Raw genomic sequence first — 12,763 nt, forward strand, 5'->3', positions numbered from 1 at the left:
AGGCCCAGGTTAGGGGGTAGACGTTGTCTCCCAAGTCTGTGGGGCAACACATAAACTACCTTCTTTACAGGAAACGAGACACACATATACCAGAAGAATCGGGCCCACAGAGTGGATTCAATCAAGCCCTAGCTTGTGATGTCTAAACCTGAGTGCTACCTGAGTGGTGCTGAAACTATGGGCTGGAGCCCTCTAGGGAAAATTTAGAGTCAGACTCCCTGGATCTCAAACATGCCTGCCCTTAGCATCACCTGGAGCTTTTAAACCTCTCATTACCCAGGCTTTACCCAGACCACTTAACATAGAATTTCTAGGTCAAGAACTCAGGCATTTAAAGACTCTCCAGGTGTTCGCTTCCAGTAGGCACCTAAGTCTGAGAACCACTGATAAAAGCCATTATATTTACACAGCATTTTGCAATGTCCAAGGGCATTCTCACTTACGTTCTTTGATTCTCACAATTCCCCGTCAGAGATCACATGGTCTGTCCAGTAGGAGCCAAGACTCAAACCTACCCTTCTCACTCCACAGCACAGAGGAAGCACCATCCCCCTTGCACTAAGAAGAGCAGGGTATTAGCACAATCAAGCTACAACTCTGAAGCATGTAAAACTCACTACACTTGTTTCTTTTGATATAAATGCATGGTTTGGAGAGGCAATAATTTCCTTCCCTAACTCTATTTGACTTAGTCAATACAAGAGTAAATTTGTATTTCCTTGACTGCCTGGATGGGGCCGTGTTGGGAGGGGTGGATGAGTGGGGAGTCTTAGAACTGTGAGTCGTTTTCTCCTTTGGCTGCACATCGGAGTCACCCAGGGTGCTTTAACACGCACCTTCTCCAAAATATGGTCCAGGTACCGATGGCACTAACCTCACCTGAGAGCTTGCTAGAAATACCAGGCCTGCTTTTTAACAAGATCCCCAGGAAATGTGCCAATATACTAAAGTCTGAGAAGCGTTGCTTTAAGACATGTTGATGCTGATTCTGGTTTGATTTGACATGGAGAGCAATTTGGGGATCAGGATTTTTTAATTTTTATTTTATAGTAGAATGTAGTTGATTTACAATGCTGTGTTTCAGGTGTACAGCAAAGTGATTCAGTTATACATATACGTGTCTCCACTTTTTTCAGAGATTTTTCGCATAGAGGTTTTTACAGAATATTGAGTAGAGTTTCCTGTGCGATACAGTAGGGCCTTGTGGATTATTTTATATATAGTACTATATATATGTTAATCCCAAATATTTCCAGTTTATCTCTCCCTCCATCTTTACCGTTTGGTAACTGTAAGTCTGTTTTTAAAGTCTGTGAATCTGTATCTGTTTTGTAAATAAGTTCGTGCGTATCTTTTTTTTAGATCCCACATATGAGTGATATCTTATGATATTTGTTTTTCTCTGACTTCACTTAGTATGGTAATCTCTGGGTACATCCATATTGCTGTAAATATCATTATTTAATTATTTTTTGTGAGTGAGTAATATTCCATTTTATATTCCATACGTTCAGTTCAGTCACACAGCTGTCTCCAACTCTTTGCGACCCCATGAACTGCAGCACGCCAGGCCTCACTGCCATCACCAACTCCTGGAGTTCAACCAGACTCACGTCCATCGAGTCAGTGATGCCATCCAGCCATCTCATCCTCCGTCGTCCCCTTCTCCTCCTGCCCCCAATCCCTCCCAGCATCAGAGTCTTTTCCAATGAGTCAACTCTTCGCATGAGGTGGCCAAAGTACTGGAGTTTCAGCTTTAGCATCATTCCTTCCAAAGAAATCCCAGGGCTGATCTCCTTCAGAATGGACTGGTTGGATCTCCTTGCAGTCCAAGGCACTCTCAAGAGTCTTTTCCAACACCACAGTTCAAAAGCATCAATTCTTTGGCGCTCAGCCTTCTTCACAGTCCAACTCTCACATCCATACATGACTACTGGAAAAACCATAGCCTTGACTAGATGGACCTTAGTCGGCAAAGTAATGTCTCTGCTTTTGAATATGCTATCTAGGTTGGTCATAACTTTTCTTCCAAGGAGTAAGCGTCTTTTAATTTCATGGCTGGAATCACCATCTGCAGTGATTTTGGAGCCCCCCAAAATAAAGTCTGACACTGTTTCCACTGTTTCCCCATCTATTTCCCATGAAGTGATGGGACCGGATGCCATGATCTTCGTTTTCTGAATGTTGAGCTTTAAGCCAACATTTTCACTCTCCTCTTTCACTTTCATCAAGAGGCTTTTTAGTTCCTCTTGACTTTCTGCCATAAGGGTGGTGTCATCTGCATATCTGAGGTTATTGATATTTCTCCCGGCAATCTTGATTCCAGCTTGTGTTTCTTCCAGTCCAGTGTTTCTCATGATGTACTCTGCATATAAGTTAAATCGGGGTGACAATATACAGCCTTGACATACTCGTTTTCCTATTTGGAACCAGTCTGTTGTTCCATGTCCAGTTCTAACTGTTGCTTCCTGTTATGTATGTCTATACACCACATATTCCTTACCCATTCCTCTGTGGATGGACATTTAGGTTCCTTCCTTGTCTTGGCTGCTGTAAACAGTGCTGCAGTGAACACTGGGGTGCATGGATCTTTTTGAATTGTGGTTTTCTTTGGATATATGCCCAGGAGTGGGACTGCTGGATCCTGTAGTAGTTCTGTTTTTAGTTTTTAAGGAAACTTCATACTGGTATACCAATTCTTATTACCACCAACTGTGAAGGAGGGTTCCATTTCTCCCCACCCTCTCTGGCATTGACTGTCTGCAGATTTCTTTGATGATGCCACCCTGACCAGTGTGAGGTGATCCCTCATTACAGTTTTGGTTTGCATTTCTCTAGTAATTAGGAAGGCAATGGCACCCCACTCCAGCACTCTTGCCTGGAATGTAGTCCATGGGGTCACAAAGAGTTGGACATGACTGAGCGACTTCCCTTTCACTTTTCACTTTCACGCATTGGAGAAGGAAATGGAAACCCACTCCAGAGTTTTTGCCTGGAGAATCCCAGGGACAGGGGAGCCTGGTGGGCTTCCGTCTATGGGGTCACACAGAGTTGGACATGACTGAAGCGGCTTAGCAGCAGTAATTAGGAATGTTAAATATCTCTTATTGTGCTTTTTGGCCATCTGTGTGTCTTCTTTGAAGAAATGTCTATTTAGACCTTCTGCTCATTTCTTGATTGTGTTGTCTTCTTTTTTGATATTGAGCTGCATGAGCTATTCGTATATTTTGGAGATTAATCCCTTGTCAGTCACTTCATTTGCAAATATTTTCTCCCGTTCTGTGGGTTGTCTTTTTGTTTTGTTTATGATTTCCTTTGCTAGGCAAAAGCTTTTATTCTAGTTTCATTTTGTTTGCATGTAGCTGTCCAGTTTTCCTGGCACCATTTATTGAAGAGACTGTCTTTTCTCCACTGTATATTCTTGCCTCTTTTGTCATAAATTAATTGACCATAGGGATTCCCTGGTAGCTCAGCTGGTAAAGAATCCACCTGCAATGCAAGAGATCCCAGTTCAATTCCTGGGTTGGGAAGATCTGCTGATGAAGGGATAGGCTATCCATTCCAGAATTTGGGGGCTTCCCTAGTGGCTCAGATGGTAAAGAATTGGCCATAGATGTGTGGATTTATTTCTGGGCTTTGTTTCATGTTCCATTGATCTATATTTCTGTTTTTGTGTTAGTACCATAATGTTTTGATTACTGTAGCTTTGTATTGTAGTCTGAAGTCAAGGTGCCTGATTCCTCCAGCTGTTTTCCTTTCTCAGAATTGCTTTGGCTGTTTGGAGTCTTTGGTATTTCCATACAAATTTTAAAATGTTTTGTTCTAGTTCAGGCATCAGGAGTTTTTAAAGCTCTCCAGGTTACTGTAATGGACATGCAGGGTTGATGTGATGAGGAGGCAAAAGGGTGTCAGTATGGTCTGTAGCGAACACAGCCCCTAGGAAAATGACAAAAGGTTGCCTTGAGGGGCTATGAGATTACTTAGCCTGCCCTTCATCTGCTTGTGCACATTTTTGTCCAATCTGGTGACACCAGAGCCCCTCTCTGCAGGTCCCACCACCTCCTCACCCTCCAGTGGTGGTTTTAGAGATCCCATTCCATCTGGCTCTCCACCTTCCCCCAGGTCCCAGCAGGGCAACCTTGCACCCTGCCCACCCCTGCTTCTCTCCCTCCTCCTGCAGGTCCCGCCCTGTGGTTCAGATCAATGCCAGCCTCCACTTTGAGCCATCCAAGATCAACATCTTTCACAGGGATTGCAAACGCAGTGGCAGAGATGCCACCTGCCTGGCTGCCTTCCTCTGCTTCACGCCCGTCTTCCTGGCACCCCATTACCAAACTGCAACAGTCGGTAAATCCGGCCCCTCCCCACTCCCCCAGCTCCATCTCTCCCCTGAGGACTTTGTGTTTGCTCTGTTTCTAAATCTGGGCTTTTGCTGAAATGGGTTTTGAGTGCCAGGGTCACACCTAGAGCCGCATCTGATGACTTCTAGATGCCCATTCAGTGCTCTCATTCCAAAGGGCAGAGAGGGGCTCTCATGCCAGGAAGAGGATGGCAGTGAGCAGGGGTGACTAATGTGGGAGAGGCCGGGGAAGGTGGAAACAGTCAGAGATAGTGCTTGAATCAGAACAGGGGACCAGAAGCAGTCCAATAGCTTAGGCTGTAGAAGCTGTGAAGTCAGATTCAGAGAAAGAGTCAGACCCGTGAGGGATCTGAAACACGGGATCAGGTGGATAAAGACCCAAGTAGCAGTGGTTTCTGCTCAAAGTGAGCTTGAGTCCACAGCAGGACAGTTTCCTTCTGAGGGTCCTTCACTCTCAGCCAAGGCTGGGATCAGACACTGGCTTGTGGCAGCCCTGGGCCCAGTCATCCCCAGCAAGTGACAGCTGCAGGTTCCAGGACCAGGCTAGGCCAGTGCAAGAAACTGGGACCGCAGAGAGCTTCTCAGCCAAGGAGCAGGACCAATCAGATGACTTAAAAATGAGTGTTCGAGAAGGAAGATGAGAACAAAGGCAAACCTGGGTGGTGGTATCATTCTTTCAGCTTCTATGAAAGGAGAATAATACCAAGGACCTGGCACACAGAGTGCTGCTGGGGTACCAGAGAAGGGGCTGGGCTTTTCTTACATTTAGCAAAAGATCAACCCAGTTGAAAGGGAGGGGAATGCGGTCTTTAACCTCAGAACTGTCTTAGGTTTGAGGAGCTGGTGGGCAGGGCCTGGCTAGTCCTCCCTAGTGTGATGGGAACTGCCACCTGCAGAAACTCAGATCCAGGCCCGATAGGATCTCAGAGCTGAGGGTGAGACTTGGGAAGGTGACAGAAGAGGGGCAGAGCTGTGTTGACTCCAGAAGGGGCTCAAATATCATGACGCACATACTGTCTCCTCACCTCTTCCACTGAGTTCACTCTCCCTCCATCTCTTCCTCTTTCTTTATCCCTTCACTACCAATTCCATCTCCCTTTCTCCTTCTTCCTTCTTCCTCTTCTCTTTACTTCCTTCCTTTGGCTTTTCTCACTGTACTGCTTGCTCTCCATGTGGGAGTTTCCTGCCTACATTGAGCCTTATGAGGGGAGAGGCATAGCTCTTCCTTGGTCAGCCTGGAGGGCTTCCTGGAGGAGGCTGACTTTCCAAAGGCTATTTGTAAAGGGAAGTAAACAGTCTTTGGTGGAAATGTGGCTCCACCTCCATGGTCTTACCCTCTCCTTCCTCCAGGCATCAGGTATAATGCCACCATGGATGAGAGGCGGTACACACCGCGGGCCCACCTGGATGAGGGTGGCGACCGGTACACCAACAGGGCCGCCCTGCTCTCCTCTGGCCAGGAGCACTGTGAGCGGATCAACTTCCACGTGCTGGTGAGCCAGACGCACTGCAGCCCCAGAAGCAGAGCCCAGGCTCCTCCAGGAAGAGAACAGAGCTGAAGGAGGTGCTGCCATGGAGAGGCAGAGAGCTCAGCTGGCGCCCGGCTGGTGCTGAGCCCCCAGCAGACCTCAGGAGGCCAGCAGGGAGCAGTGTCCTGGACCTTGGCCACCCACACTCATACCGCAGAGCAGAGGCCACTGGGTCACACTGCTTCCCCACCTCACTGGACCGTCCTCTGATATCCCCTTTGCCATCTCCCATATGCCCACCATTGCTTAAGCAGGGGGTTAAATCTTCAGTGATGTCTTGCAGAGAGGATGGGGGTCAGGGGCCATGGCTCAGAAGGAAGGGATAAGCAGGCATCAGCTAAAAAGGAAGACCAAGGAAGGTGGAAGACCAATGAAGAGTCTGGGGGGAGGAACAGAGGCCAGCCTGGCAGACAGGGAAACCAGTAGGGCCAATTCCTCCACCCAGAAACTCCAGACACCCAGGCACAGCTCCAGCCTTGGAGACACAGACAGGGAACACTCAGCCCGCCTGGCCTCAGTGTCCAACGGGCAAAGATCAGGAAAATAAGGAGTCCTAGTGTCTGTTAATGTGTCACCCCTATGACGTGTCTGTGTTCTCAAAGTGGGGGCCCCAGACTAGCAGCACCGTCATCTGGGAACTTATTAGATACGCCTTAACACAAGGAAGCCACTCGTGTCAAGATTTGCGCTCCATGAGAGATTCGGGGATTTTTCATTCAGCTCTAGGCATCCCCTGAGTGCCCCTTTTCATGTGTCTTCTTTCATTGATTTGACACATTTATTAAGCCTTGTCACAGTGCTAGGACAGTGCTAAGAGGCTGCTGAGAGGCTAGGACTAGCACAAAATCACATAGTTAGGATGCAGGGCAAGAGTGTCAGTAAAGTCTGAACAGAGTGTGGCCACGTGTTGCTGGCTGGCTTCCTAGATACAGGTTCCCAGCCTTGAAGGATGAGCCGGAGTTGGTGGAACATGCAGGCAGTGGGGCTGGCATACACGGACCCAAGGGCCCTTTCTAGGAGGCACACACACCAGCTACAGACCCATCTGGGAACCTCTGTCCACCCACAGGTGCTAAGGCTCCGTGGACTCATGCTCAGAGCTGACAAGTTGCTGCCCTCCCAGCTTAGGGAGATGACAGTTCTCTCTCAGTGGCCCTGGCCCAGACAGGAATGTTCCCTCTGCCTTCACCCCCTCCTCATCTCCTCCCACACAGGATACCGCTGACTATGTGAAGCCAGTGACCTTCTCAATCGAGTATTCCCTGGAGGACCCTGACTACGGCCCCATGCTGGATGACGGCTGGCCCACGACCCTCAGGGTCTCGGTATGTCCTGGCACCCGGGGAACAGCTCTGGCACATACCCAACCCCAGCCCTCGCCTCCTCCCAGAAGCCCAGGCTTTGTGAGGGCAAATGAATTCTTCCCCTACTGCACCTTCCCATCTCCTGCCCCACAGACCCCCAGCATGTCCTTCCCTCCCTCCTCGTGACCTGTGCTGAGCAGTTTCTTAAGGGTAAGGACCCAGTCTTCGAGGTTTCCTGTATCCCCAGCAGAGAGTGAGCCTGGCATGGATCCTGAGAGTCACAGGACCAGAGGGACTTTAGTTCTCAATTGCCACCTCCCTCATTTAAAGATAAGGACACTGGAGGTCAGAGAGTGATTCAACCACAGAGCCTGGTCTGCACTGGTTGAATGATCGACTTATTGACAGTCCTCCCAGCTCGAAGTATTTCAAAAATAAGTCGTTTTAGCCTCATCAATGGCTCTGCACACCCCCCAATCCACATTTTTCAACCCCTGGCTCTAGGAGTATTGGAATTGTCTGGTATCTAATATTCAGATGCTACATCTACATATGCAACTCCGTATAAATCCCACACAAAGAAAACATCAGACAATCAGTTCTATCTAATCTGTTCTAGGAGAGCAGGCAAAATAAACCCTGAGGATCTAGGAAACAACTTTCCAATATCCCACAGTGGTCTTAAGACCATGACCCGTGAGTTCCAGCCTCTGCACAGTGTCTCTGAGAATTATATAGAACCCAGCCAGCAGACAACAGTCTCAGAAGTACTCACGTGCTTGCTTGTGTTTCTCCGACGTAAAAGCTCTGTGTAGTCAACAGCAAGGTTTCTGAAGATCTCTGTTCTCATTCTCCCCCGTCAGCCTCCCCCAGCTCCTTCCTCTTCCCAGAGCTGCCACATCTCACCACCTACCACCCACCTTCACATCTTCCCTCTGCTCCTCCACAAATGTGTAAGTGAGAGTGTCTGAAAATGCAGTTCAGGAGAGGAGGGTGATGCTGGCCTGGCAAGGCTGGAATCCTCCTTAGTGAGCAGGGGAAAGCTGGATACACTGAAGCTTAGTATTTTCCCCATCACAGTCATTACAAAGCCACTACAGCTCATGAGTGGATATGAGTCACTCATTCTATAAGCTTGTTGAAGCCCATGGCAGATGGGGCAGGGTATTCTCTGATGCTGATGATACGGATGCAAGGTGGTGATCAAGGTCATAGGCCAACTCAGAATAGGAATAAGCTCATAGGTAGTGTCATTATGCAATCAGATGATAGGGAGGGGGGATTCCTGGAGGAGGTGGCCTTCCCGGAGGAGGTGGCCTTCCCATGGTCCTTTAATAGACACGAGATGGGGACAACAGGCTTTTATTCCAGGAAAGCTGATAGCATAGCCAAGGTGTGGATGTGGAAACAAGCAGGATGAAGGGATGTGTAAAGAAAAGATGAGAAATAGAGCTGAAACAGTCAGTCTGGGCATATTACCAAGGGCTTTGGATAGCAGCTAGATGTTTCAAAAGCTTGTTAATATAGATTTTTAGCCTCCAGCAAATTAGAAGCATTCTTTCCATCTCTCTGCTATAAGTTCTTATTTAGCTTCTCCTCAATGCCCAGCACTGTTCTAGTACCATAAAATCTTGCCTCTGGGGAGAATGAGCCACTCCATACAATTGAGTGTAACAGATGCTTATCGTGTTAAATTATCCCTTTTAATCAAGTGGATAGAAATTTTTCTGAGGGTTATTCTATAGTTTTCACACTTAAACAGTATGCTGGGCAGGGGTGGGGCGTATTTCATTGGAGACTTAAAATCACCAAGGTGAAGCAGAAGCTAGAATACAGTGAAGCCCCCGAGGGCTTCCGAAGTGTCTGGGGTTATGTCCTGTCATTGAAAGCCTTGCTTTGCCCTCCTTTGTATAGCTCTGCTTTGTATTCCTTGCTGGCTGCTTCAAGCTACGAATCCACCACGGGATGGGGAAGCTAAGGAGCAGGCTTGATAGAAATGTATCTAAAGCAAGAATTCGTGGATCTGAGAAAGGGCTTCCCTGGTGGCTCAGACAGTAAAGAGTCTCCCTGCAATGCAGGAGACCTGGGTTCGATCCCTGGATGGGGAAGATCCCATGGAGAAGGGAATGGCAACTCACTCCATTATTCTTGCCTTGAGAATCCCATGGACAGAGGAGCCTGGTGGGCTACAGTCCATGAGCTCACAAAGAGTCAGACATGACTGAGCAATTAACACTTTCAGGGAGCTCCCCCTTCTCACTTACAGAGAAGTCAGTGACTGTAAGATACACCTGGCCTCTGTGACACCAGCTTCCCCTCCCTTGATCTAGGCCTTGCTCCTGTTTCACCACTCAGCTCCAGACTTGAACACCCACCGCCCACTGAGCGCTTCTCCCCGGATGGGTCACAGGCACTTCAAACTCTGTGTGCCCCAAACGGATCCCCTCCAGATAACCCCTCCATTTATAAATAAATGGTGTAGCTGTCCTTTCAGACACTCAAAACTTGGCCAACATCCGGGACCCTTTTCTCCCTTAGTCCTGATGACCTCCAGGTCCTGCCCCTCTGCCTCTGAGCTTCCTAACCTGTTTCCCACTCTGCACACCCACAACCACACCAACACCATCGTCATCCCTTATGTGAACAGTGAAGCAGCCTCCTCAGTAGGGTCTTCAACTTGCATGTTTAGGAGGATAGTCCCAGCTGAAAGCGGTCAGTGATTCCTATCAGTTGCAAGATACCACCCCCACGATGCTGTAGATCATGACTCCAGCCATCTCTCCATCTCCTGCACCCCTTACTACAGCAACACTAAATAACCATTATTCCCCAAACTTACCATGCTGCCTCATGCCTCAGGCCTTTTGCACAGACTCGTCCTTCTTCCCAGACTACCCTCTCCCTGGTCCATCCAGTTAACTCTGTCCTCCTTTGGCACTCTGACCTACTGTCACTTCTGTGAAGCCTTCTCAACCATCATGGGCCAAGATGACCATTTCCTCCCTCTGCCTCTTCTATTTCTCATACAAATTTTGCATATTTCACACTGTAATTATTTGTTCACACACTCGTCTTCCCCATGAGTTGAGAGCAGAGGCTGTATATTCCTCATCCTTTACCCCCAGTACCAGAGAGCTTCCTCCCCAAAGTAAACACTCAATCAGTGTTGACTGGTGCCAGGTAAGTGGGTGTTCTGTGCTGGTACCTTGATGAGAGGATTGAAAGGGACCCAGGAGGAGTTGAGTTTTGAACCATGTTCTAAAGAAATGACTGTCTATGCAAAGTCATGATTAAAAGCAGCATGGTATCTGTGAAAAGGGCAGAAAAAAACAAAGCCCTCTCTCTAGTGTCACAGAGAGAGGAGCTGGTGTGCTGTGAGGGTAAGGGATGAGCCACAGCGAAGACAGGGACTGGAGGTTGTGGGTGCCCTTTCCAGCCGCCATACCTGCCTCTCCCTGGCCCAGGTGCCCTTCTGGAACGGCTGCAATGAGGATGAGCACTGCGTCCCTGACCTCCTGCTAGATGCCCGCAGTGACCTGCCCACAGCCACGTGAGTTGGTTTCTCCCCTCTCCAGCCTGACTCCTTTGGCTCCCCTGCCGGTGGATCTGGGCTTCCAGGGCCCTGGATGACAATCTTGCACGTGCTTCTCATAGGCAGCAAGGACCAAACACTGAACTTGGAGCATGGGCCTAGCTTAGGCTCTGCCTCTAACTCCTGTGTGACCTCAGGGAAATGCCTAGCCCTCTCTGGGCCTACGTGACCGCCTCTCTAAAATGGATAGTTAGCCTAACCCAACCTGCTCAAACTTTGTTTAGAAAAAGAATCCTCTCTACACTATAAACCCGAGAAAACGTAGAGGCTGAGGACCTAGCGTTCTCAGTGTTCATTGTGCAACCCCCAGACTAGGTGACTTGTAAGGTCCTTGGACTGACCACTTGGGCTCAGTGCTAAGGAGTTAGCAGGAGATGAGCAGGGTGATCACAGTCCCCTGGAAGAAATAAAGTGGCAGACAAGGAAAAATCATGATCCTATTTTAAATTTATGTGATGTGTTTTCAAAAAATTTATGCTTTTATTCACTAGAGATGATTAGATAAGAAACATATACTATAAATGGAAATAGTATAATATGATTGCTGCTGCTAAGTCACTTCAGTTGTGTCTGACTCTATGCGACCCCATAGACAGCAGCCTACCAGGTTCCCCCGTCCCTGGGATTCTCCAGGCAAGAACACTGGAGTGGGTTGCCATTTCCTTCTCCAATGCATGGAAGTGAAAAGTGAAAGTGAAGTTGCTCAGCCGTGTCTGACTCTTAGCGACCCCATGGACTGCAGGCTACCAGGCTTCTCTGTCCATGGGATTTTCCAGGCAAGAGTACTGGACTGGGCTGCCATTGCCTTCTCTGATAACATGATTTTATATATATATAAATAATAAATATCTACTGTATACCACAGGAAACTGTATTCAGTATCTTATAATAAGGGCTTGCCTTGGCAGTCCAGTGGTTAAGACTCTGAGCTCCCAATGCAGGGGGTACCGGTATGATCCCTGGTCAGGGAACTAACATCCCACATGCTGCTTGGCACAGCCAAATAAAAAAAAGTGTGTGTATGTGTGTGTGTGTAAAACTTATAAAGGAAAAGAATCTGAAAGAAAATCGATATATGGATATATTAATATATATAACTGAATCATTTGACCATACCCCTAAAACTAACACAACACTGCACATCAGCCATACTTCAATTAACAATACAAATAATAAACAAATAAATAATAGAAACAGTACAGCCAAACCTTGTAAAAAGGAGTAGAAGCAAAGATTCTAACCAGCTGGGCTAATAATCAGGATTGTATCTGTATTGAGCTCTGAGCTGCCTGGCAGCCAAGGCCAAAAGGGAAATGTGCTGACAGAGTGGTGATGCACGCGCAGTGAGGTCTACCCGTGCCTTCCCCATGCCATATGCCTGATCCCCGCCCATCCCTTTCCCTCAGGGAGTACTGCCAGAGGGTGCTGAGGAAGCCTGCCCAGGATTGCTCTGCCTACACGCTGTCCTTTGACGCCGCGGTTTTCATCATAGAGAGCATGCGGCGGCGGGTGGCAGTGGAGGCCCTGCTGGAGAACAAGGGTGAGAACGCCTACAGCACCGTCCTAAACATCTCCCAGTCAGCAAACCTGCAGTTTGCCAGCTTGATCCAGAAGGTAAGATGTTGGTGGCCTGCCCGAGGGGAAGGGCAGAGGCAGGAGAGGAAGGGTCCAAGTAGGGGGCCCAACTGCCCTTCAGAATCACCTGGGGGCTTAGAGATCCCTGTGTCCCGACTTGTGCCGGATGTTCTCACTGATGTGGTCTGGGCGGGACCCCGGTCAGTCTGCTATTGAAGCTTCTCGGTGATGTCAGCATGTAGCCAGGGCTGAGAACCACGGGGAAGGGTAGTCTGAGCCTTTCAGAACCAAGGAGAGGAATACCCTTCAGCCTGCACCCTTGGCCCTTGTTAGGGACACACACACATGTGTGTGCACAACAGCACGTACACACCCTCTGCCTACAGTTCCCCCTCCAGACTTT

The 12,763-nt window shown here is 48.4% G+C and overlaps 1 protein-coding gene across 2 annotated transcripts in view; it reads left to right on the forward strand.

Moving 5' to 3' along the window:
- LOC120860885 (integrin alpha-11) overlaps positions 1–12,763 on the forward strand; it is a 139,350-nt gene that overhangs the window by 109,610 nt on the left and 16,977 nt on the right. For both annotated transcript variants that reach the window (XM_040236596.1, XM_040236595.1), the window contains exons 16-20: positions 4,181–4,347; positions 5,711–5,853; positions 7,104–7,214; positions 10,658–10,743; positions 12,192–12,399. In XM_040236596.1, coding sequence (XP_040092530.1) covers positions 4,181–4,347; positions 5,711–5,853; positions 7,104–7,214; positions 10,658–10,743; positions 12,192–12,399 — 715 coding nt within the window. The remainder of the gene's footprint in view (positions 1–4,180; positions 4,348–5,710; positions 5,854–7,103; positions 7,215–10,657; positions 10,744–12,191; positions 12,400–12,763) is intronic.

Source organism: Oryx dammah, unplaced genomic scaffold (assembly GCF_014754425.2).
Source record: "Oryx dammah isolate SB20612 unplaced genomic scaffold, SCBI_Odam_1.1 HiC_scaffold_11209, whole genome shotgun sequence".
Taxonomy (NCBI): domain Eukaryota; kingdom Metazoa; phylum Chordata; class Mammalia; order Artiodactyla; family Bovidae; genus Oryx; species Oryx dammah.